The 24,512-nt window shown below is 39.7% G+C and overlaps 1 protein-coding gene across 1 annotated transcript; it reads right to left on the reverse strand.

Moving 5' to 3' along the window:
• Window positions 1-6,656: 6,656 nt before the first annotated feature.
• On the reverse strand, window positions 6,657-24,245 carry LOC101860853 (protein PAT1 homolog 1; the record flags this gene model as incomplete). Its single annotated transcript, XM_013089018.2, is given in 14 exon segments — window positions 6,657-6,877; window positions 7,423-7,520; window positions 10,288-10,425; window positions 10,991-11,065; window positions 12,379-12,532; window positions 13,509-13,576; window positions 15,344-15,510; window positions 17,357-17,489; window positions 18,286-18,442; window positions 20,038-20,202; window positions 20,961-21,062; window positions 22,398-22,524; window positions 22,938-23,090; window positions 24,134-24,245. Coding segments are annotated over 14 exon segments (1,870 nt in total), but the record flags the coding sequence as incomplete, so codon positions are not given.
• Between the last annotated feature and the right edge of the window lie 267 nt (window positions 24,246-24,512).

Raw genomic sequence — 24,512 nt, forward strand, 5'->3', positions numbered from 1 at the left:
ACATAAAAAAGAAGAAGGGGAGATAAGGATGATAGATGTTTCATAGATAGTAAAGAAGAAGCAAACCACACTAGAGCACCCACCAACCACCCACAAAGGGAGATAGGACGGTAGATGTTTGATAGGAAAGAAGAAGCAAACCACACCAGAGCACCCGCCAACCACCCACAACGCTGGTCTAAAAATTCTCCCTGCACTACAACAGTAAATTACACACATAACAAAGACGAGAAAGAAAGGCAAAGACAAAACCAGAAACAAAAGCCATTCGTATTGTTCTGCTTGGTTTTCTTTCATGTGTGCCTTTTACTTCTAGATTTGTACATCAACATACATAGAATAATATAATCTTGAGAAATACAAACGAGAAAAACTGGATGCTCAAACTAAACATTTGACAACGCAAGACAAGAACATGAAACAAAAAGGAAACGGAAAAAAAACAGAAGAAAAAAAATCTGAAGGGAGGGGCAAAAGGAAGTTGTCGTCTTCACATTCCCTGCTTTTGTCCAATAGATGAAATAAAGGGGGGGAAAAAGAGAAGAAATTGGGCAAACTGTGCTGGCCCCCACCCCAAATCACAAAACAAAAAGAAAAACATGATCAGTCCTACAGTCAAAATTCAGACACATTTAGGTAGGAGGCAGGACACTTCTGCCCGAGCTGAGAAAGGAAATATCTCTGCAAACAGACTGAGAAAACTAGTGAATTAACTTCCCCACTCCGGAATCAAACTCCTGCCTTCTGCATGCAACAGAAAAGACTAACCAGTATTACACCACAGTCCCCAGTAGAGCACACAGCCTCCCCCCACCCCCCCCAAACCCCAAAATAACCTTAACCCAAAATAATAATGAAACTCCTCGCAATTCAGTCAAATCTGTGCTGTCAACTGTTCAGCTCGTCAGCAAAGAGAGTCATAGTCATTCGTAGAATCAGTCTTCTCTCTGAAGCAAAAATGCCACTGGTCACAGACGACAACCATCAGGCTTCTCATCGCAGTCTTCATTAAATAAACCCATCCGGCTTCCAGAGCTGTCAAACAGCAGTGTGCTGTCTACTAAGTATTATGTCTACCGTGAACTCATCCACCAGTCCAAATACTATGAATCCACCAAAAGAAAACTTAAAACTCCCTCTTTGCGCCAACTCAAACCAAAAAACAAACACAAAAAAACCCATTCCAAAAACAACCGAACTCCCCCCCACAACATCCTCCCCCCCCCCCCCTTCCCATAAACATACACACAATTTTAATCCTTGTGACAACAGTAGTACTGCTGTAAATTTTTAAAAACCTTGCCACAAAGAAAACACAAACTACAAAGATCAGAAATATTTACTTATAATATATATGGCAAAAACCTAGGAAATGTTTGCCCTTCAATAAACTGTGAAGCACACAGAACCTGCTCTAGAGCAGGGAATATGCTACCAAAAAAAAAATTATTATTTATTATAGTAATGACTACCATCAATGACCAAATTTGTAAAGGGATTTAGATTTGTAAGCACCTGAGTAGCTTTTTAGTTTATATATATACAATTCTTGGAAAGAGGATAAACTGGACAAAAATTTCAGGAACAAAGAGATCTCCTGCAGGACACAATTATTTGACAGTAGCTCGCAGCCATCAACCATGGTAAAGGAACGCTTCAGGTGAGGGCAGGGACACCATAGTAACAGTTCCATCACCACACCACCCGTTACCCCACAAGTCAATAACTCCTTTTTGAAAAAACAATACTTATGCCAAACAGCAAATGTTTTATGTCCCCATGAACACAATTCTTGTTTCAATAGTGGCATGGATTGCTTTGATACCGTTTATCAGGGCCAATCTTGGCTGAGTGGAACATAGTGTCCCATCAGAAAAGATGGAGATAGTCTTCCCTCATGCAGGAATCAACTTCACTGCTTCTGCAAGCAAACAAAGAGACTTTTATCATTAAACCACAGACGCCATTCATGAGAGACTAAGAAAAACCAAAAAGAGACGAAAAAAATGCAAAGGTAAGAGAGACGGATATCTTCTCACTCACACTGGTACATTCTGAGAAAACTTAAGAGCAAAAGCAATAGTCAGTCATTAGCAGCGAACCGATTGATGCAGGTAAACAAGAACATTCCATTATCTCTTTAATAAGATTTGAGCTGTAAGTACACCAAAAAAAAATCTTTAAAGTTATCACATTATAAGTCTAAATGTCAGCGCACAAGTCAGACCATGAAATAGGGGGAACAAACCCAGAAAAACAATCACTCTCATAAACAATCTCCTGAATTCAATTAAACCTGACCCAAGCCCATACAGAACCAGCATTAAATTTCAACATTCACATCCTATAGCATCAAACTCAGATGAAAATCCATCATGCCACATTGAAGTCTACAAAAAGAAAAAAAAATAAAGTAAGAGAATTCATATGAACTAGTGCCAGAAGAACATTCTCACCCCCCTCAAGAAAACCAAAAAAAAAAAGAAAAAGAAAACCTACTTCCATTTTGTGCAAAAGAAGCTCCAGGGAGACCAGAGGCATGGACAGAAACAACTGAAGGATAGGAAGGAAATAAGAAGAACCAGTGACATCCTCCCACCACTCAATCACATAAATTTTCAGTTACAACCACGTTTTCAATTCATCCTCAAGGGTACAAATAAACTTCAGTACTTACCCAGGTACCAAAACAGCTCAGGGAAGACTGACTTGCAAACAATTTATAAATAGCCATCCCCCAATTCATCACTCCAAGGGGAAAAAAAACCCACTACAAAAAAGGCAGCAAAGACATCTATATGCATGTCTCACAATATTCATTATTATGAAAAAGGTAGAAAAATAACTTTATACATCAGATATCCATTGCAAAAGAGCTGATGAGGACAATCAAAAACCAACTTAAATTGTCACTCAATGACAAAAGACTTTATGAGCCAACCATCCAAGCTCTTTTGCAAGTGAAGGAAAGCAATAAATAGTGAATAAATATTTCTGTTTCTCTCTCTCTCTCTCTCTCACTCAAGCAATGTACACAGCTGGGGTGAAAGGCCTTTTAACACTATCAAGACAAAACATTACAAAAGTAATTCTAACAGACATCATCAGGATATATACATTCCATATCAACAAGAGCCTACAACAGTAAACTTTTAGTAGAACATTTCATCCACTCCCTTAAAAAACAACAACAAACAAACAACAAAATTTAAGCCTCATAGACACAATTTAGACCAGGCTGCTTCATACCTGCCAGTCAGGGCCACCCCGGGCTGAGCGGGATACGACAACATCCCAGCAGACTGACGGGGGACACATGATAAAACAACCTCCCCTAAAGGAACTGAACTTGCATCATAATCATTTGTGGGCAATGGTGAGAAGTAACAATCTCACAACAGACGCCACTTCATTGTAAGTCCAGCCTTGCTAAGATGTTGACCCTCAGACAGCAACGGACAAAAAGAAATGGGGCTTCCTTCTCTAAGAGCCTACTGTGCCAACAAAACAATAAAAAAAACAACAACCCTTCAACAAAACAAACAAAAAACCTTCAGTAGTTGTGTCCCTGCACCCTGCTACATTTTGTACTCAACAAATTCACACACAAAAAAGGTCAGGTTTTCCTACAAACAAACACTGTAAGTCACACAGAAAAGAGGAACTTGGTAAATTTTTTTAAAAAATTGTTATGCTGATTTCTCTTTCGAGAGAGTTGATGGTCCCTGCTCCACCATAACTCCTCGTATTTTTTTTTCTCTGAATACAAAAGACAGGAGGCTGAAACCTATAGACAAGGTCTGAAAGGGTAATCATCAAACAACTTTGAAAACTGGTTTTGCTTTTGAGGGGGAAAAGAAATTTAGTCTAAGTAAAGAGAAGCAACAGACTCACATGATATCCACCATTTTGTGCACCAAGATAGAAACAACAGAGGGAATCTTCAGAGGCACCCTCCAATCACTACTGATGAAAAAGAAACCAGGAAGATAGAAGGAAAGAGACAAACAGACGAGATGGACCAGACAGAAGTCACATCCTGTGAAATTATCTGTTTTCCCGAGAAGAAAAATGTGTTCACTCCTTTGATTGCTCGGTACATTTCTTGAATATAAACGCCAAATTTTAAAATATGCCTTAAAGAGAAAATAACATATTCCACTGAAATTTTCTTACAATTGATATTAACAAAAACCCAGCACTAACAGAAATCAAATTTGTGTACAATTTTACAGTATCTTAGTCAATACCTCTAGCCAGAGACGTTAAGGTGGAGGTTTTTATGTTTTCATAACAGTTTTACAGCACTTGCAACACAATAAGGTCATATAAATGCCGAAGGTTTGGTGTTACAAAGGAGTAACAAACAAAAAAGAAGCAGAGCTAAGGCTGAGGAAACTGACCTACTGCTTCATATATCAACTTGGAGATAACAACTTCTTATCATTCGACAGAGGACCATTCCATAATCATCTGACATTTGATTAGCACTACCAGAAAAACGTTTCCAATAATGTTTCCCATGAACAAGGCTAACCCATCAGTGACAGCAACATTTCTGCACCAACCATAACTGCGTATTTAATGGAACAAATTTCACCGAAAAACATAATACTATCTAAGGCACAACCTATTCCACTGACCTCCATTACGACAACTAATGGTAAAAAAAAACCCCAAACGATTGACTATATATCTAACCAGCTCTCTTGTTAGACAAAAATCACATGCCTTGCAAATGTAAAACTTACTGGCAGGTGTAAAAAATTCACAAACAAAAACTACCAGCCGTTATTCTACCCAGATTAATCTTTAAATAATCTGTGCAAGGAATTTTCGTAATTTCTAAATAATTCTTCATATTTCTGAAGCAACGCTTACATTATAAAATTAATCAATATTTGAAAACAGCATTAATTTCTGTGTCAGTATAATAATAATAAAAAAAGAATGTCTTATCTATAACTCAGTATACATGAGAGAGTTTGTAAACCAATGAAAAGATTCATTATCTAAGTATAAAATTGCCACTTATTGTTCATGTAACAGTGTGTTTGATGAAATGTCAAGGAAAGACTTTCACACCTCCATGACTTTCCATGTCTATTCCAATCTTCTGTCTCATTTGAAAGATATCCTTGAAGAAAACAAAACGGCTGAAACTTTTACACAGAATGCTAACACATTCGACTTTAACAAGAAATGCAGACAAATCGACCGACACATAAAAAGCTCATGCAGCCAGTCATGTCTAGTCACATCGCTTAAAAAGAATATTCCTGCACAGAAAACAATATTTGTTTTTTCACACTGTACAAAAAGCTTAAACTATCATAGACTAAGTTCGCCTCATAGCAGAGTCGCAGTTCCAAAAAATATACACCTCTCGTTCAGAGAGCACAGAGGAACCAACATTTCATCCCTTACAAACAAGTACATCTCTCAGGCCAGCATTAAAAAAAGGGCTGAACACAAAACTTAATAGAATAAGAACAAACTTTCAGGAACCCTAATGCATGTTTGATAAAATACTATCGTACTACCGCCTGATACACAGAAAATTGACATAAATGCAAATGTCACTCCACTGATACATCTGCTGTCACCACATCGTTTTTCCCATTTCACAAAAAGAATAACATTTAACAGGAGAACTATCCTTACTAGCATTTAGGTCTGAAGGCGAAACAACCTGCACTAGAAGAAACTATGACAAAGAAAAAAAATTCTTGCACTAACCTGCACAACTCTCCTGACCTTCTGACAATTAGCAGAACAGAAGAAAACGTATACAATAAATGAGAAGTACATTCATCCCCAAATAACTTGGGTTCAGGGATTTTTACAAAAATGTTGGCACCTGGCAGCAAAACATTGACACATCCAGCAGTTACGAAGCACTCAAACAAGAATACACATTATAGAGGGCCAGAAGGGACCATGCTGATTTTTACTCTATTTGCTTAGAAAAAAAAAAGCCAAATGTATTTGTTCTAGTGGTTTTCCGCAGTTCAATGGTCTGCGAGTACAAATTCGGTTAACAGCCGGCCCAGTTTCTTTGAAACTCAGTGTGGGTTGTATGCCAAGTGTAGCACTATCAACATCAAGTCAAAAACTAGAATATCCTCTCAAAACCATTTCAACAGGATCACTTTGTGCTCCCCAGTGACGAAAAATCTGATACACCTCCCCCGCTGGAAGGATGAACTTAAAAAATAACATTTGAAAACAGCAACACAGACATCAGTGACTTTGCCCACACACGGAGCCAGACATTTGCTCCAAAACCACCTTTAGTCATTCCTTACTCAGTGAAAATATGGGGAAGGAGAGGGGAGGGAAGAGGGGAAATGAGCCTCCCTCCCCCTCCCAGATGACATGGCAACAGGGGTGGGAGACACCCGGAGAAGAGTAAGAATAAGAATAAGTGTATATGTATGTGTGTGTGTGTGTGTCTGAGCGTGAGAATGTGTTTGTGTGCGTGCGTGCGGGCACATAGGGAAAGTGTGGGATGGGGGCGAGGAAAAAAGTGGGAGCGGGATAAGAGACTTATTTCTTTATCTCCCAGACCAGAGGTCACGAAGCTGGGATTGACTTGCTCATCACCATGACTTTACCACCCTCCCCTCCGCAGTGTCCCTGTTGCTGTCTCGGAGGCTGCGGCTGCGGCTGCTGCTGCGTTGTTGTCGCAGTTGTCTTTGGCTGCTGTCGAGGCTTGGCCAGAAATGCCAGTTTGTCCTCCACTGCCCCAAGAAGCTTGTTGTTGACAAAGCGGTCCACGTGATCGCCGACCTGAGGCTGGTCCGAGTCCGGCCGTGCCAGCTGGTCCATGGGAACACCCTGCAGGCTCTCCACAAACTCCTCGATGAACTGAGTCCTGTGTGTGTGTGTGCGCGTGTGTGAGTGAGAGTGAGGGGGTGGGGGAGAAGATGCAAAACAAACTTTGAGTAAAGAAAAAGACACAGACAAAATAAAAATTTACTGCAAGGAAGAAAACCAACATAGTGAAAAAGAAATTTGCATGAATCAAAAGGAGCCCATCAAAAGATTAACACCCCATTAATGAAGGGGAAAAAATCAACATACAGTTGAAAGGAAGAAAATGAAAAAGGAGAAACACATTGATACAATAACAGCCATTTTGAGCAGAGAAAGAAAAAGACAGACAGACAGACAGAAGTGGGACATACTGATGGTGCTTCCCAATGACCCACAGCCAGCGAGAAGAACTGTTCATTTGAACAAAGAGAATACAGCACACGAGTGGTGGAATTTTCGTTGACACCAGGGAGTCCATTGCCCAGCACCTCACCTCATCGAAGGAACAGATTCAGCCTTAAATGAGAATGCCCCTGTGACAAGACGGAGCGAAATGAGTGAAAAGCTTCGAAACTGGAAAAAAAGCAAAAGTAAAAGTCTCACCATTTAGTCTTGAGCTGGTTGTCTATATCCACGGGTGAGGTGTTCTTAAAGTAGTCCTCTCCTGCTCTGATCATGCAGCACACGAGGGACACGCCGAACTGGAGGGTTCCGGAACAAAAAGTTTAGTCAAATACTTTTACTATTATTTAACATAAAAAGAGTATCAAAAGAGAAACAAACGTGAGGCACATTAGAGAACAAAAATAAAAAATTATATTTGAATACTATGCAGGCTATATATGAAATCATCCTAATAAAAGATCAGCAACTCTCTATGAAATCTAAAATCAGGATCTCAGGGGAAAAAAACTGGAATCAACGACAAATCATGAAGGTGACTGGCAAGTTGACTTTAGAATTTCCCCCCAGGGTTTTCCATAAATCCATGTATATATATATATGCATATCCCTCAGTGTGTGTGAACATATGACTGTGAGTGTGTGCCGTATTATCACTATTTTTTTAAAATCCTGAAGTATCATGTCAAGCACTCCTTGTGTCTACACCCCCCCCCCCCCCCCCGCCATAAGTCCCGAAAGATGCTTCAACCAGTGTGCATATAAACTTAGGTTGACCCCGTCAACGGACGATCCCAGACTCATGCAGAACTCGCACACCGAAGTCATGTCACGAGATGCGAATGCGCGATTTAAACAATTTTACTGAAGGGTCTTGATTATGGGCCCACTAACCAGAACTCGGACAATGCTTGTTTTGAAAGTAACAGCATAAGTATGAATAATACTGATCATTTGTATGTCTAAATTAAAAGTTATCAGGCCATCATCGGAGAACTTTGAGAGGAAACAAAAGAAAGTAGCCTAGATCTTGAGAATGTCCTAAGTCAGAATACCAAATCAATACTACTTCAATTATAGTTGAAATAATATGTGCCAGCAAAGATCCAACACAACTTGGGGCGAGTCAACAACTAAATCTGGCATTGATATTTCGGAAAATAGTGCTCCTGTTGACAAAAAGCTTAACGGGTGCTTCTCATGACAGAGAAGGCAAAGTAAGTTTTTTAGAAAATTCTGGGGCAACAGACATAACAAAAAAAAATTGGGATACACATGATCATAATCGCGGAAAATCCAGATGCTTGAGATTTGAGGCAAAAAATCAGGATATCCCGATTAAATCGGGATGAGTGGCAGGTCCGTAATAACATTAACATGAAAGTGCCATTCAGCAACCTTAGTCAGTGTAAAACAATTCTAAAATCCTACATTTGTCTTCTATAAAATACAGTTGAACCTGCTTTAACGACCACCTCTAAGACAAACTTCTGTACAAACACCCACTTTCCACTGCAACATTGCCTTTTTTCTACACTGCCCTAGATGACCACTTGTCTATAATGACCGCCTTTTCCATGGACAATGGGCTGGTCCTCTTGGGCAAGTTTGACTGTACTTCAATAAATATCATTTGTCCCCTGGACAGTATAAAGAACTAAAAACAAAAAACCCACAATCTACACACATCACACAGTATCTGTAGATATTTAACACTCTACAGTCACACAGCCAGCAGTACAAAATACCCCATCTGGTCACCCAGCCAGGAGTGTGACTGCAACGGACTTTTCGGGCCTGACACAGGTGACCAGAGCGTATCATTTTCACCGGCGCATTATGGCGGTAAGTGACTGCAAAGTGTTCAGACAAGCCTCCCCACAGGCACAAACCCTGGACCTCTTATACCATAAACCACCATAGTGCCTCATCACCACTAAACCCATCTCTCTCTTAGCACTGAAAAGTCTACAATCATCTCCAAGTAGACCAGATAAAAAAAAGGGGGTTACCAGTGACGAAAAACACTAAGGGCAGCAACCCAGGCTAGGAGATCTCTAAAAAAAACAACCCCAAAAGAGCTGAAACTTTTCTGGCCTCCAAATCTTCTTCAAAACAATTTTAGTTTAGTTGATGTAGAGGTTTTACGGCGCTCGCAACTGCATAAGGTCATATAAGCGCCAAGGGGTGGATGTCAACAGAGAAGTCCTTACAGAGAATCAAAATTACTTTGCTCACCTCTTTAGCTTCAACAGCACAAAGTCTGCTTCGACTATCAAGGCACCCCGGAAATAACGGGTCACAAGAGTGTGACAAACATACAAAAGAAGTAGAGGTTAGTTATAGTAGAGGTTTTACGGCGCTCACAACTACATAAGGTCATATGATGATTAGTTTTAGTAGAGGTTTTACGGCACTCGCAACTGCATAAGGTCATATGAGCGCAAGAAGATTAGAGGTGTTACAAGAGAGTAACAAACATTAAAAGAAGAAGGGGAGATAAGGACGATAGATGTTTCATAGGAAAGAAGAAGCAAACCACACCAGAGCACCCACCAACCACACACTGAGAAGTAGAGAAAAATAGACGATAGTAAGGATTAAGAAAGAAAAAGCAGCAGTTCCCTGTAGCAGTTCAGGCACAGTTATGAGATGACATTGATGAATCAGCCCATTTATAATTACAATTCTACTGTGCATAAGAACTCGAGATGTTAATGTCCCCCCCTTTTGGGAATGGCCTAAAGACACTTCAGCCAGTAGCACCGCCCCAGGGGGGGGGGTTTCCAAAACAATTTATGAACACCATAAAGTAAAAATAGTGCACAATAACCCCCTACCTTTCCCCTCTTTCCAAATTTGAAATTTGGACGGTGACACCATAAAGCAAACAGTACCCCACACACACACATACACCAAGGAAGATTCCCATTGCCCACACAACATTTCATCGTCTCAGAACTATTTTGTCCAAAGTGTACTTAAGTAAAGAGGCACTTTGGTCAAAATAGTTCTAAAGCAACAATATACAGAGTATATAATAAGAGACATCGTCGTCTTGTTTACAGAGTTGTGCAGCAGAAGAGAGATGCCCTCATCATTGTGTTCTGGATGTTTCTGCAGGATGGCAGCGTAGTGCACCAGGAACTCCAGGTCACAATGACCGATGTGACGACTGATCTGACTCATCAGCACCAGCAGACCCTATGGACAATATAACCAAACTTTACATAGAACATGCCCGCACACTCCTCTACAATACAGATCTAAGCACTATACAACACCTTCATCTTAACACAAAATATAAAAGAAGGAAAAAAATCATACACAATGAAAGAAAGAAAAAAAAACACCAGTCAGTCACTACAAGTATACAACGCACATTCACACTGCCTTGTGACCAGACGGACTTATATAAAGCCAAGCACACAAACCTATGGAGGGCTGCATTTGGTAGTTTGCCCATCCCCGACTTTTAACCCAAGAATCCGCTGATCTGTCGTGCATTAAGGCAACTTTAAAGCCTGGCAGGCTCTGCCCCTTCCCTCATAGGTACCATGGAATCTGCTTAAGCCGATAATTGCAGGACTGCTGAATTTTTTTTGTTTCAATCTTGCTCTTGGGTTAGAGAATGCTGAGAAATTGAAGGAAAAACAAAAATCGGGGATTCTATATTCTTTCCGTTTACTGCTGTTTTCAGATTAACCTTATTTGGTTTAAGCAGACAGCACTGCATATAAACCAAGCAAAAAGTAACAGCCAAACAAACCTCGTCTTCTTCGTCCTTCTTGATCAGCACAGGCAAGTGGGACAATAATACTGTCACAACATCCAAAGACTGGATCTGAAAAAGAAACACGACACATCACAACAAGCTACTCTCAGATTTTTTTCGTCATCATGATGCACGCCTCATGCCACATTTTGCTAGTTACTCACAGTTAACGGCTATATTTTACAGTTTTTTGTTGTCATAAGTAAACTCCTGCATGATAGCAAAGGTCACTCAGTGAATGTGAATAGAAGCAGGGTGTGAATTGCCCCTGTAGGAACTTTACTATAGGAGAGAAAAGAGAAACACCTGCCATGACACTGCGTTTCATAAGGCAACAAAGGCCTGGTCTCCCGTAAAGAGCCAGTTGGCAGAGAGAAATTTAGATCCAGAGACTCCCTGTTTCTTTCATGTGCAGAAGTTTGTGAAGTTTTTGTGCTCTACAGAAATATTCATTTAGCATTTATTTTTAAAAGATTTCAGACATCTCATCTTTTTATGTCATCACTGTGTTGCACATGGCGATTTGAAGCAAAGGACTATAGTTGTGGATGTCACCAGTTTTCCCCCTGTAGTTTTTAGTAGCATCTACTCAAACCAATTGCCAGTGCCACAAATGCCATGTGTCTGGAAACTAAAATGGACCCATTGACTTTCCTACGAGGCACTGAAGCTTTATGGCGTCAATTCATTTGTTCCATTTTGACACCAAGTCAGTACCTCACAAAGGAAAGACAAAACTATAAAATACTACCCATCTTTCAGCATTTCCTTCCGACAGGCTATATTCCAAGGTAACAGCCAAACTAACTTACATCCATGCCACAAGGCCACGGGGGTTTTGTATGACTTATGCCTATCTTACATGGATGACAAAACGGACCAATCTAACTGATATGATTCTGATCTGGGGCAGTTCACAGATTTCTTCATACTCCCGGGTCTGGCAGATTCCAATAACATCAACCTATAGCCAACAGAATTACTGTAAATATCCGTAACTCATACAGGACAATATGATGGCGAGTGCGGATCCTTTGCCCTGGAATTTCAGTTGCCCTATGCTATCGCACTTTTTTACGGATGGAGTTGATAATGATGGGAGAGCAAGTAACTGAACAGTCAGAAAGTACAGATTTTCATAAAAATACGGAAGATTGGAGGCACTATACAAATAACACCAGCAAAAAGTGAACTTCCTGACCATATCAGAAAACAAGTTACTTTGCCAGGTCTTTCTGTAGTCAAATTCCTTCCATTCAAGGGGCTTTAGCTGGTCTTGACGATTTTATTCAAATTCTCGAGTTCTATAAAAAACAACAAAACATTAAACATTCAAGGGAAGAAACCCCCCCCATTTTTAAACACTTTCCACCACAACTTACTTTGTCCAACAGGGGCATCAACCTAGCCAGCAGTTTCCTCCCCTTCCTCACTGCCAGGGTGGGCACAAAGTTTTTGAATTTAAGGCTTTCATCTTGCATAAAGTAGTTGTACACCGTCTGGATCTTTTCTCTTCTCTCTTCAAACAAGGCAAGTCTGGAAAACAAAATGTCAAATAACAATTGCCATGCACTTGAGAGTTCTCATTGACATTTCGTGACACATACAATATGAAAAGAGTAAAAAAGTGGTTCAGGGAGCAAACTTGTGAAAAAGTAAGAAGCATACGTAGGTTGGAAAAAAATATTCAAAAGACTATCTCATGCTTATATAAAACAACTCAGAAATGTGATACCCTATTTGTAAATTAAAGTCAGTGAACTCAGTACATACATTAGATATCGGTTCAGCTGGTTCTGATCATATACAGAATTGTAATTTCATGGTGATCTAATGATGAGACATAATTTTTGTACATAACATTAGTTGAATCATCTTCCTGCCCAGAAATGGAGAAGATGTCCAAATTACAGCAGCAATTAAGAATTCCAAATTACAGCAGCAATTAAGATGTCCAAATTACAGCAGGAATTAAGATGTCCAAATTACAGCAGCAATTAAGATTTCCAAATTACAGCAGCAATTAAGATGTAAAACTACTTGATGACCTATTTGAGGCGGAAAGTCTTTTTCACTACAAAATCTAAGGATGTCTGAGAGCTTTGCAAGACCGTATCAAAATAGTTAAGTAAAATACAGATTTAATATGCATCTAGTCCTCATAGGTTTGCATTACAAAAAATAACTCTTGGTGTTATTTTCTGTCATAAGTCATCTTGAGGTCAATTTATACATCATTAACACTTTGCAGTCACACAGCCAGCAGTACAAAATATCCCATCTGGTCACCCAGCCAGGAGTGTGACTGCAACAGACTTCTCAAGCCTGTCGTAGAACTGCGTCAAGTGACTGGAACGGATAATTTTCACAGTCGCATTATTGCAGCAAATGACTGCAAAGTGATACGGCAAGACCTCATCACCAGGAGAAATTGCTGGTAGCCAGAAAACCGAAATCTAAAAACAGAATTAAACAAAGAAAACCCAATAGGACAGGGACAGTTCTATCTCACCTGTTCTCATGGGGCAGCGCCAAGATTTTCTTTTCTATATCATCAACATCCAGGATATTATTGAAACCCTGAAAAGAGACAGAAAACCAGTTTATCATAAAGCCCTAACAATTATAAACAAGTAATTCGCAAAGACTGTTGTCAAAACCTTTCAAAATTTCAGATGAAAATGGACCATTGTGTCTAAAAATAAAGCAGGACTTAGATCCTAACTTATAAGCAAAAATTTAATTTCTAACACCCTACTCAAAATCTAATTCCATCAATTTATACACCAATAAATTGCAAAGAGAAAGACACTAATATAAAATAATATTTATATATAGCATAATTTGTGTAGTGCAAATTCCCCCTTAATAGCAAGCTCTGTGTGCCTTACAATCTATATTACAGTAGTCTCCGCCTAAGATCCAACAGCTTATGGTCCCGGTTCGCCAAAGATCCTGCTGTTTTGAAAAAACAGAATTTTTACTATATTATAGTCACCTCTAAGATCCTGCACTGAAGGAGCTACATTCGGCTAAGATCCCGCTTTTCAGGTCATAATTTGGTTATTTTTTCCTTTATCTTATTAAGAAAAAAAAAAGAATAAGAAACCTGGGCGCCCTCAGCTCATCAACCAAGTAGCGAAAATAATTGATCATTGTACGGTCCGTCGCGCCACAGATCATTCAATCTCATGAATGCGATCACACCTGTTGTAAATCGTGATAAGCGGTTACAATGTTTGCCCTGGATGGGATCACACCATGGCGGGGGGCATTGCTGGAAGCCAATTGGTTCCCACCTGACACAGTATCTTTTTAAAAGCCCCCCCCCCCCAAAAAAAAGAGTGAAAAACCAATTTCAGAAAAGAACTTTAAGTACCCTTGAGTCACGGCAGTTCATTTTAAAGTAAGGGAAGATAATAGTACAGATTATGGGACTGATCAGGAGTTACTGTGGATTCTTCCCCCTGGCCATTCGGGTAAGATCCCCGTTCACCTAAGATCCCGCATTTTCCCAGCTCCCAAGCACTAGGATCTTAGGCAGAGACTACTGTATAACGCCCGCAGAACTGATAGCATTCTGTAAAAATCTAAACTTCCTGGGAAGAATACAGTGTACCAAAGCTGCCACTTTACAAGAGCTAAAATACTAACACGCCGACACGATCTTTTGCTGTCTATGGCCGAGTACCCATTCACACATGGGTGAAGTGAGGATACCTAAGCTCTGAGCCTTCAACCTCGCAATTAAGAGTCTGGTATCGTAACCACTAGACTTTTTACACAAGAAGAAAAAAAATTAGAACCCTTGGGGTTAAGGTCCTTGAAAACCAGAAATAGAAAAGAATAATTTGACTTGCTCTATATTGAAGGGAAAAAAAATCATAAAAAGGATCAGAAGCATTTACCACTAACATGTTTCTTTCAATAATCTTGCATATCAAGTCATGCATTTATCCCACTTAGTTTAAAAAATCATACTTTACCTATTGTCAAAACATCTTATCAAAAAGTAATAGAATTAGTCCGTGAAATGTGAATCAAAATGTAATTTTGAACCTCTTCGCAAAAATTTTTTTTCAATCAAGCAAACCCAACCCCCCCCCCCCCCCCCAAAACCCAACCCCCAACCCAACAGCCTTCATTTATAGAAAAATAGAGTTGACAACCTTTCTACGTCCATTCATATGAAATCAGTATGTAAAACATGACACAAATTACAAACTTGAACCCTTTGGCAAAAAAACCCTCTACAAACCAAACAACAAAATTCCAAGAGGACAAGTCTTTTTCATTATCAACAAACTCTGCATGCTACATTGAGCAAAGAAAAAAAAACCCAGAAACCTTTTCTATGTCCATGAGCAGCTGCCTGTATCTCCGTAACTCCTTGCTGACAGATTTTTGGCTTGAGTCCTCATTGGTCGGCGACACGTTTCTGCACACGTCGATGATCTGTCGGGGATTGTGGACACTGGCAGCGGTCAGACGACCAAGTGACCCCTCAAATTGAGCTGCAAACACAAAGACACGAGACCGCATCACCTCAACCCTAAACCAGACACTGATTTTTTTCTTCATCTTCTTAGCATAATATATTTTTTAAATTAGTTGGGGGGAGAAGGGTAAAAAGAGGAAAACCTGAAAACTGTCGTCCTCTTTCTGAAAATTCCACAGTCCTTGAAAGCACCTTATAATACATAAACAAGGTCGCTATGTTGAAGAACTATAAGCTTGACGGTGCATTCTGGCCTGCAACTCGATGACATCTAAAAATCAGGATCACAGGGGGGACAAAAAAATCAGGCTCAATGAGAATGTGAAGTGGTGCTGGGCTGCCTGTGTGCCTAAATGAGATTTAGTATAACATATATAACATATACACATATAAAATTTTAAAATTATATTATACTCTGCACAAGTCCTCAGTTTAGCTCTTTGTCAGTAAGATGACAATTAACGATTAAGAGGGCAGGTGGGCAATTTTAAGCAGTTTTGGGTCCAGATATGGATTTCATTCTTTGCATATTCTGTTAGCAAAAACACTCTACTTTCAATTCCCATCGCTGGTTCGATCAAATATATTAGCCAAATTATTGAAATCCGGCTACTAATGTATACTTACCACACATTCCAACTTTTAAACGCCCTTTTCTTGTAACTGTGTTTTCAACATTTTCAAGATGTCATTTTCTGAATCATTTTTCGAATGTATCAAGATATTCTCTTCAAACTTGGCATGTTTTATAGCTGGGCGAAGAATCTAGTCGGGAACCGATTCCCAGGACTAATGCTACGAAAAAAAAGTTCCGACTCCTTTTTACGTAAACCAGCCTGTTACTTTAATCAGTAAAATCTTCTTTTTTTATTGATGCTTCGTAGTGTTCTGAAATCAAGGTTATTCTAAATCCTGAAGATGTTCGGAGCTACCAGGTAACCACAGGAAGAAATCCCATCATTGGAAAGTAAGTAATTGGGTTCGGAGTCGATTCATACGATTCCTTGCTTTCAATAACCGGGAACCTCGCCGCCCAGCAATAGCATGTATGTACTTCAACATGTTACACAGGTCATAGAAGAACAAAATTTGGGAAACATGATTTTATTATTTTTTATTATGGGTATAATGTACCCACCCCCACCCACTTTTTTTTTTATTCATCTCAGTTTTGAGTTGCACGGTCACTTTAAAAAATCATACAGATACATTTTCTCCTGTCACTAACCTGTGGCAACATGTCTACTAGGGGACTATAAAGAAAAATTGGACTTGTCATGCAAAATAAAAAAATGATTAAGAAAATTCTACCCCTACCATTAAAAGGCAAAAAAATCCAATATGGCCATTGTTTCCATGGCAGCATGAAGAGTTTTAGAGAATTTCATTACAATTGCATTTTTCACAGCAAGCATTTCTCTCAGTGATAAATAAAAGGGACTTTAAAAAATAGCCTGCCCCTCAAATGTATCTTTTTTTCTAAAGACATCCTGTAATCATGTGCAAACTAGAAATGCCAAATTGATACTACTCCGATTGTAGTTGACATAATGTGTGCGAGCCCATTACTTTACGTGGTATCGATATTTTTGAGAATAACATTCAGAGTTCAGGGTGATAAAAATTCCAACTGGTGCTTCCGTCAAAAAGAGAAGGTAGATAGATTTATTTTTTTTAATCCAGCACAACGGATACAATCTTTAAAAAATCAGTATACATGAGATTAAAATCTTGAAAATCAGGATGCTTGGGAATCGAGAAAAGAAACATCAGGATGTTTGGCACATCAGTGTATTGCACACAGAATAAGTTTGACTGTACTATATTAGACACGTGGTGGGCATCAGACTGGACGGACGAACCTGGTGTGTAAGTTCTGGGCTCTATCTTGATCATGTTGGGGATGATGAGCTCAGGTTCGTTGCCCTTTCTGTCCGCCGGGTTGTCCAGCTGTTGCCTGTCCCGGTCAGCAGCCTTCTTCCTCATCGTGTAATACTGGGAGAAATACAACATGATAGGATCATTGTTGGGAACCATTAAAAATGGGGCATTACATGATCAAGAAAGACCTGGAACAATGTTTTAATTGAAGTAAAAAGTGTTCTTTTTTTCCCCCTTTTTTTTTTGCTTTACTGAAAGACCATTCACATGTTATGAGTTATTTAGTATGTGTTATCAGTTATCTAGTAAGGGGAAATGTTAAAAAAACAAAAACAAAGAGAGAAAGAAAAAAAAGAGGATCTAACAGTGGTGTCCTCCAAGCATTCACACAAGGGAACAGATCAAGATTTTTTTAAAAGCAGAAAAGAAGAGGAGAGCATAGAATACAAAAGAGTACCCACAAGCTACTCATATTTCCATAATGGGGCATGCGGAGTAGAGAGAAGACAATCAAGAAAAGGCATGAAAATTAACACTTGCATTTGAACCTGAAACTTTAGAAAGTGCTGGGCCAGTTCATAACCAACCGCATCTACTAGCATTGTCATTTCTTTCTTCGCTACAACTGCACACGTAGTCTTGACAAGTACAAGTAAGGGTTGTAAAAAATGGGACAAAAGTGGTGGACATTAAATTTATCCACTTAAAAAACTCCTTCATACAACTGTGCCCAAAACATGAGGTAAACTAAGCCACTTTTTACCCATAGAATCACATTTCATTTATTATGTGTTAGTTTAATATGAATAATGTCTTCATTACCAGCTTCAAACTGTCATATTAATCTTTACGTGACAGTAGTAAGAACTGCTCAAAAACTGCAACTTGAAATTGAGAAAATAAAACTCACTGTGTAGTAATAGTCATCCAGGTACGGGTTGTCTGTCTGCAGCTGGATCAGTTGAATCTTGATGATCCAGTCCTTCTCCTTCTTGGTCATCAGCCCCGAGTAGGCATCCTCAGAGTCGCGGTCTGAGGGCTCCATTGGGCCTGGCTCATGGTGGTGTCTGTCAAATGCAGCAACAGACAGAATGAGGAAAGTACAGGCTATAGTAAGATAGTAGAGAGGGCAGTACAGGCTACAGACACAAATTTAGTATGAGGAAAGTACAGGCTATAGACACAATTTTAGTATGAAGAAAGTACAGGCAATATGAGGGTAGTATAGGCTACAGACACAATTTAGTATGAGGAAAGTACAGGCTACAGATAGTCAGATAGTATGAGGAAAGTACAGGCTACAGACAGTCTTTTCATAAGCGTTTTACTGCACTAGCAACACAAAACTGTCATATAAGCACCAAAGAACAAATGAGTTACAAGAAAGTAACATACACAAAAAAAAGGAGAGATAAGGACGATAGATGTTTGAAAAGAAGGAGCAAACCACACGAGAGCACCCACCAACCAGTCACACAGATAGCCTAAGGAAAGTACAGGCAACAGATAGTCAGATAGTATGAGGAAAGTACAGGCTACAGATAGTCAGATAGTATGAGGAAAAGTACAGGCTACAAAGAGTATGAGGAAAGTACAGGCTACAGACACAAATTTAGTACTTTTAGTTTTAGTTATGGTTTTATGGCACTTGCAACACAGTAGGGTCATATAGGTGCAGAAGATTAAAGGTGTCACATGAGAGTAACATACACAAAAAAGAAGGAGAGATAAGGTCGATAGATATTTGATAGAAAAGAAGGAGCAAACCAAATCAAAGCACACACCAACCACCCATACAATATGAGCATGAGGAAAGTACAGAATAAAGTAATAGAAACAATTCTAGTACGACTAAAGTAAAGACAAAAGACAACTATTTTGTTGGAAGGCAGACCGCAAAAATTAACCAGTTTGGAGTAATGTATTTAGGCCCTTTTGAACTCTTTTTGAGTCAGTCATCAAAATAAAAACTCCTATTTTAATTTTACACCATATCACTGTGTGCTGATGGATCGCGACACGAGCTGAGAAAAGATTTTACTCTGTTCTTTCAGAGGAAAAATCAAGAATTTTGAAGCAGATATGGCCATAACTGAACCAAATTTTCTGCATGTATGGCTCTGGTCACTGGAGAATTTAAAACAATAAAACTTGACACACAGAAATGTCAATCACAGCTAGTCACCACTGAGCAGTGCCTCATTTGTGAGCCCCTGAGACCATCCACCCCAACACAGCTACATATGCTTGGAATTACATTACTCTGAGTCTGACCTGACCTCCGTAACAGCCCAGCCACAACAGTAAAATATGGATAAGAATGGGTAATTCTAGCAGACATATTACAGGGATGCCAGTGGGATTTTGTAAAAATAACTGAAAATTTACGATGTTGCATTAGTACTAAAAAAAAGACCAGTAATAGACACAACTAAAATGGGGTTTGAAAGAAAGCAAGTCCTGACACTAAAAACACATTTTTTTCTTTCAGTGAAAATAAGTACCCCCCCCCCAATTAAAAAAAAACAACCCAAAAACAACAACATCCCTGATAAGGTTTTACTTCAAACAGGCCCAAACAAACTCTGAGAAACTGGCTTTTACACACCGTGATCCTGAGATCTATCCGGGGAATGCAAAGAAGATTTCAGAGCAGTCTTACCTCTGGAAATATCCATGCTGACTTGGCCCCCTCTGATTGAAGCTGTAGTCTCTGCGATCGTTGAAATGCTGGTGTCCGTGGCTCATGCTGTTGCCCCGAGGGTCCATGTGACCTCCACGATCCCCAGAGTGGGAGCCTCGGCGATATTTCAGAGGCTGGTGTTGCCTAGGAGCAAAACATGAGGAGGCTCTGACTACTCTGAGCTATGTGTAGTATCATTTACTACATCGTCAAATAAAAGTGGATTACTTCCTACAAACAGTGTTCTTTGTTCGTCCTCAAGTTCGCCCCAATCAAACAAATGAAATTGTTTTGTTTGTTTTAGTAGAGGTTTACGGCGCTCGCAATTGCATAAGGTCATATGAGCGCCAGAAGATTAGAGGTGTTGCAAGAGAGTAACAAACTTAAAAAAGAAGAAGGGGAGATAAGGACGATAGACGTTTGATAGGAAAGAAGAAGCAAACCACACTAGAGCACCCGCCAACCACCCACAGAAATTGTTTGTGACATTCTTTTCTTTACAAGCAGAAAGAAAACAAAGCTGTGCCGCACACAATACAACACCACGAGTGATACCGAGGTAATGCCTTGACAGTAGCTTCAGCAGTCTATTGGTTAATTAAGACTGTTTGACACCCCAATTGATCTAAGCGCATAGCTGCCAAGTTTTCAAAATTAAAAAACAGATTTTCACACACGATGACCCGTGACCCGATGTGAATGAAAGAGAAACAAAGAAGGCCTGTAGGTTATTTCCTGCATTAATAGCGCATGCTCAATAACAAAGAAATACAGCAGGGGCACTACTCGCGGAAGGACGTCGACTTCCAGTCTAATTGCGGGGACACTACTCTCTTGTTGACCCCCCCTCCCTCCAGACACAACAAACCACGAGCGAGTCATTATCATGTATTAGAGCTTACATTTGATGAGCTCCATACGGTCTTCCAGAGGGGTAGACAGTGCCCGGCCGGCCCGGGGGAGATTGCTGCTGGTCAAACATGTTGGGGCCGCCCTGAGATACCCTGAAACACAGGCAAAACAGAGTTGACTGGAAATATTCCACACCCTATAGACACAATTTTGATAATTTAGGCAGCGGGCTGCTGTAACCCTGCCTGTCTGGGCAAACATGAGCAAAGTGAAACACAAAATAAAAGCAGAGAGATGGAAATCAATCTCATATCTTCGGCATGCAAAGAGCCTAACTATTGCACCATAGACACTGACCAAATGTAACCGATTGAAAGAATTTGATTTGTTTGCTTCAAAAAAGAAAGATATAACGGTCATTTTGTGCAAAGAAAAAACGAGACAAAAAACAGACAGAAACAAGGTCAGGAGTAAGAAAAGTAAAATTTACCAGTGGCGCCCTCCAACTACCTGCTGAGTAGAAAGACACCTACCATTGGCAGTTCACTACCATCAACCACAAAAAAAAACCCATCCCCAGCCTGAAAAGACAAATGGGGAACGAAACAGCGGGACGTGCAAATGCACTTTGAGCAAAGTTGTCCTTTGTCTGTGACAATCTCATTGACTGAATACAAACTGCTGCCTACCCACCTTTGAAATGAAAAGGTCAACTTTAGAATTTAACTGTCTTTTAGATCATATTCGAAGCTAAAAGAGACAATCACACAACTTTCGAAATAATCACACAACTTTCAAAATACTTTTTTTGCAAAACTTTCAAACATCACTTGATACGGTTACAGAAAAAAAGAAGATATTGATCAACCAAAATATGATGATCAACCTTTTTTCCTTTCATTTTGCTGTCTTAAAGAATTTACAGAGTATGGGGCAAACTGCCGAGAAAAATGAAGGAGAAAAGCGCTTTTTAGAAAAATTGGAATGAGGTTTAGACAAACATCTTGAGGCCTATTGTTCCACCAGCACTGCAAAAAACCATGAAACAGCAAACAAAATGTTTCTCTCTCTATATATAGCAACATTCACCACGCTTTTCTGAGTAAATAAAATCAAAGTATAAACTCATTTACAGCAATGTTGACCGTTAAGATTTTACAGCTTTCTCATGAAACCAAAATTTTTAAATATTTTTGGGGAGGGGCACAACATAGTTCTTACAAGCAAATCAATGAATACATAATACTTGTAGAAGGGATCTGATCACAAACACTCTGATTAAAAGTTTTTTTGTTTTTTTAAAAATCCCATTAAATCGAAATGGTATTAGTTAAGTAGTTTAGTAAGAGTTTTACTGCGCTTGAAACGACATAAGGTCATATGGGAAACAGTATGACACATGCTGTTCTTCAAAATGATTTTTAAAAACATTCTGAATCTATGAAAAATTAGGACACAGTGACCACCCCTGACAGGTCGAATCTTACCGTGAGGCCATCACGGCAGCCGAGGGACTTCCATATGGGCTACCGAAGGGACTGCTGACCCCTGGTGGTGGCACGTGGGTAGGTGGCGCTTGCGGTCGTACCATTGCATTGCCAAATATTCGATTTGCTGGAATACAGAGAGAACAATAAAAAAGTAAACTCAGAATAAATAGAAACGCCTCTTAAACCACATTTTGATCAGATACAGCAGCCAACGACACCCAACTTTCAATGATTCTTTGACTTTCTACACATGGTCAAATTTTTTTAGTGAGGCAGAAAAAAAAATGCTATAGATCTTTATGATTATTTCTTTGAGGAAGTGAAAAACACATTGGCACACTAACCACTATTTTGCGCAGGGGGAAAAGCAAAAGGAGAGGAAAGAAAAGTACCCACCACTGGCACCCTCTACCCATTTGCTCATCATTTTGAGAAAACATTATTCTAAAAGCATAATCCAAAATCACACACTTCAGAAGGCAGAAACTATGATCAGAGGCTTGGGTTCCAAGTGGAAAACCAGGAAACGAGACTCACCCATAATGACAGCCGCTGGGTTGTAGGGTGACATGAGCCGTGGGGACTGGGCCATGACGAACTGCGGTGGGTGAGGGGGAGGCACGCTGGGGGGCAGCTGGGACGGGGACGGAGACGGAGAACTACCAATGGTTGCCGGGGACTCTTGTCCTCCTGAAAATAAATGTCAACCGTTATATCCGAGTCTTTGTCCTACTTACGAGAAGCACATTGACACAATAATTGTCATTTAGTTCGAGAAAAGGGCAATCAGACAAGGAAAGAAAGAGAAAAATTAGTGATGCCCTCCGACAACCCACAACCATTCCATTGTCCACTGAAGTACAGAACAGACAGTACAGAGGAAAATTTCGTATTTATTTCATTACGCCTCCATCTTCCCCATGTAGATAATTCAGGAGGCAGGCATCAACCCCAGCTGTCAGGGCCAACCGGGATTAAGAGGGATGTATATACAGCATTCACGCAGAAAGACTGAGATGCTCAAAGAAAATTTTTCCCACACAGTAATCGAACTCTGGACTTCTACATGCGATAGCAAAGCATCTGACCACTATATCACAGACGCAGGTAGGGAAGTTCACTAGGCTGAAGGAAATATTGCTATTCTTGTCTCATCTTTTTTTAAAGGGTGTTGAGCAAAAGTTTAAGATTTCTCAATCTCTTTTTTAGCACCTTGTCTCCTTCATTGGATCCCCAATAAGATGTAAAAATAACTAACGTATGTAAATACTTCACATTCTTCCAACATGAATATAAAATCTGGTATTCAAGCATTCAGTTTCTCAAGGTTTCCTCACTTGTTGGTTTTTTTTGCTATCCAAATTTTTGGATCAGGGAGAGACTTTAGGACAAAGTAAGAACATAAACTAAACTGTGTTACAAATATGAAACTGGCGACAACATATGTACAGATGTTTAATCTAGTACAATCACCATTTACAAACACATTTCTATGTGGATTTTATTGGTGTTGGTTGGGCCAAAAAAAAGAAAATTAGAAAGAAATTTGCTCACCGGCCAGAAAATGCCAATTTCTCTGATTTCATTATTTTGACGAGCGCCTCATTTCACCACGCTGCCTCACATTTTAGTTTTACGGCTCTTGCAACACAAATGGGTCATAAAAGTGCCGAAAATTAAAGGTGTTGCTACAGAGAAACATGCACACAAACGTAGTTACAATGAACACAAACCATGATAAACAGGAAATCCCTGACCAGGAGGCCGGACGATGTTGATTGGTGAACTCTCTCCATTTGGTACTTGTGGTCCCATCGGATTCATACCCATTGGGCCTTGAGCTGGCTGAAAGGGGTGTGGGGGGTAACGTAACATTCGTTTCTTGACATATTTTGTTTACGGCTATGAAGAGTTTCACTGCATATGCAACACATAAAAGTAATATGAGAGCTGAACATTAAAGAGTAACATACAAAAATAAGGACTAAAGACGTTTTTTTTGGGGGGGGGGGTTTTGTAGAGGGTTTTACGGCGCTCGCAACTGCATAAGGTCATATGAGCGCCAGAAGATTAGGTGTTACAAGAGAGTAACAAACATAAAAAAGAAGAGGG

The sequence above is a fragment of the Aplysia californica genome, unplaced genomic scaffold (assembly GCF_000002075.1).
Source record: "Aplysia californica isolate F4 #8 unplaced genomic scaffold, AplCal3.0 scaffold00858, whole genome shotgun sequence".
Taxonomy (NCBI): domain Eukaryota; kingdom Metazoa; phylum Mollusca; class Gastropoda; order Aplysiida; family Aplysiidae; genus Aplysia; species Aplysia californica.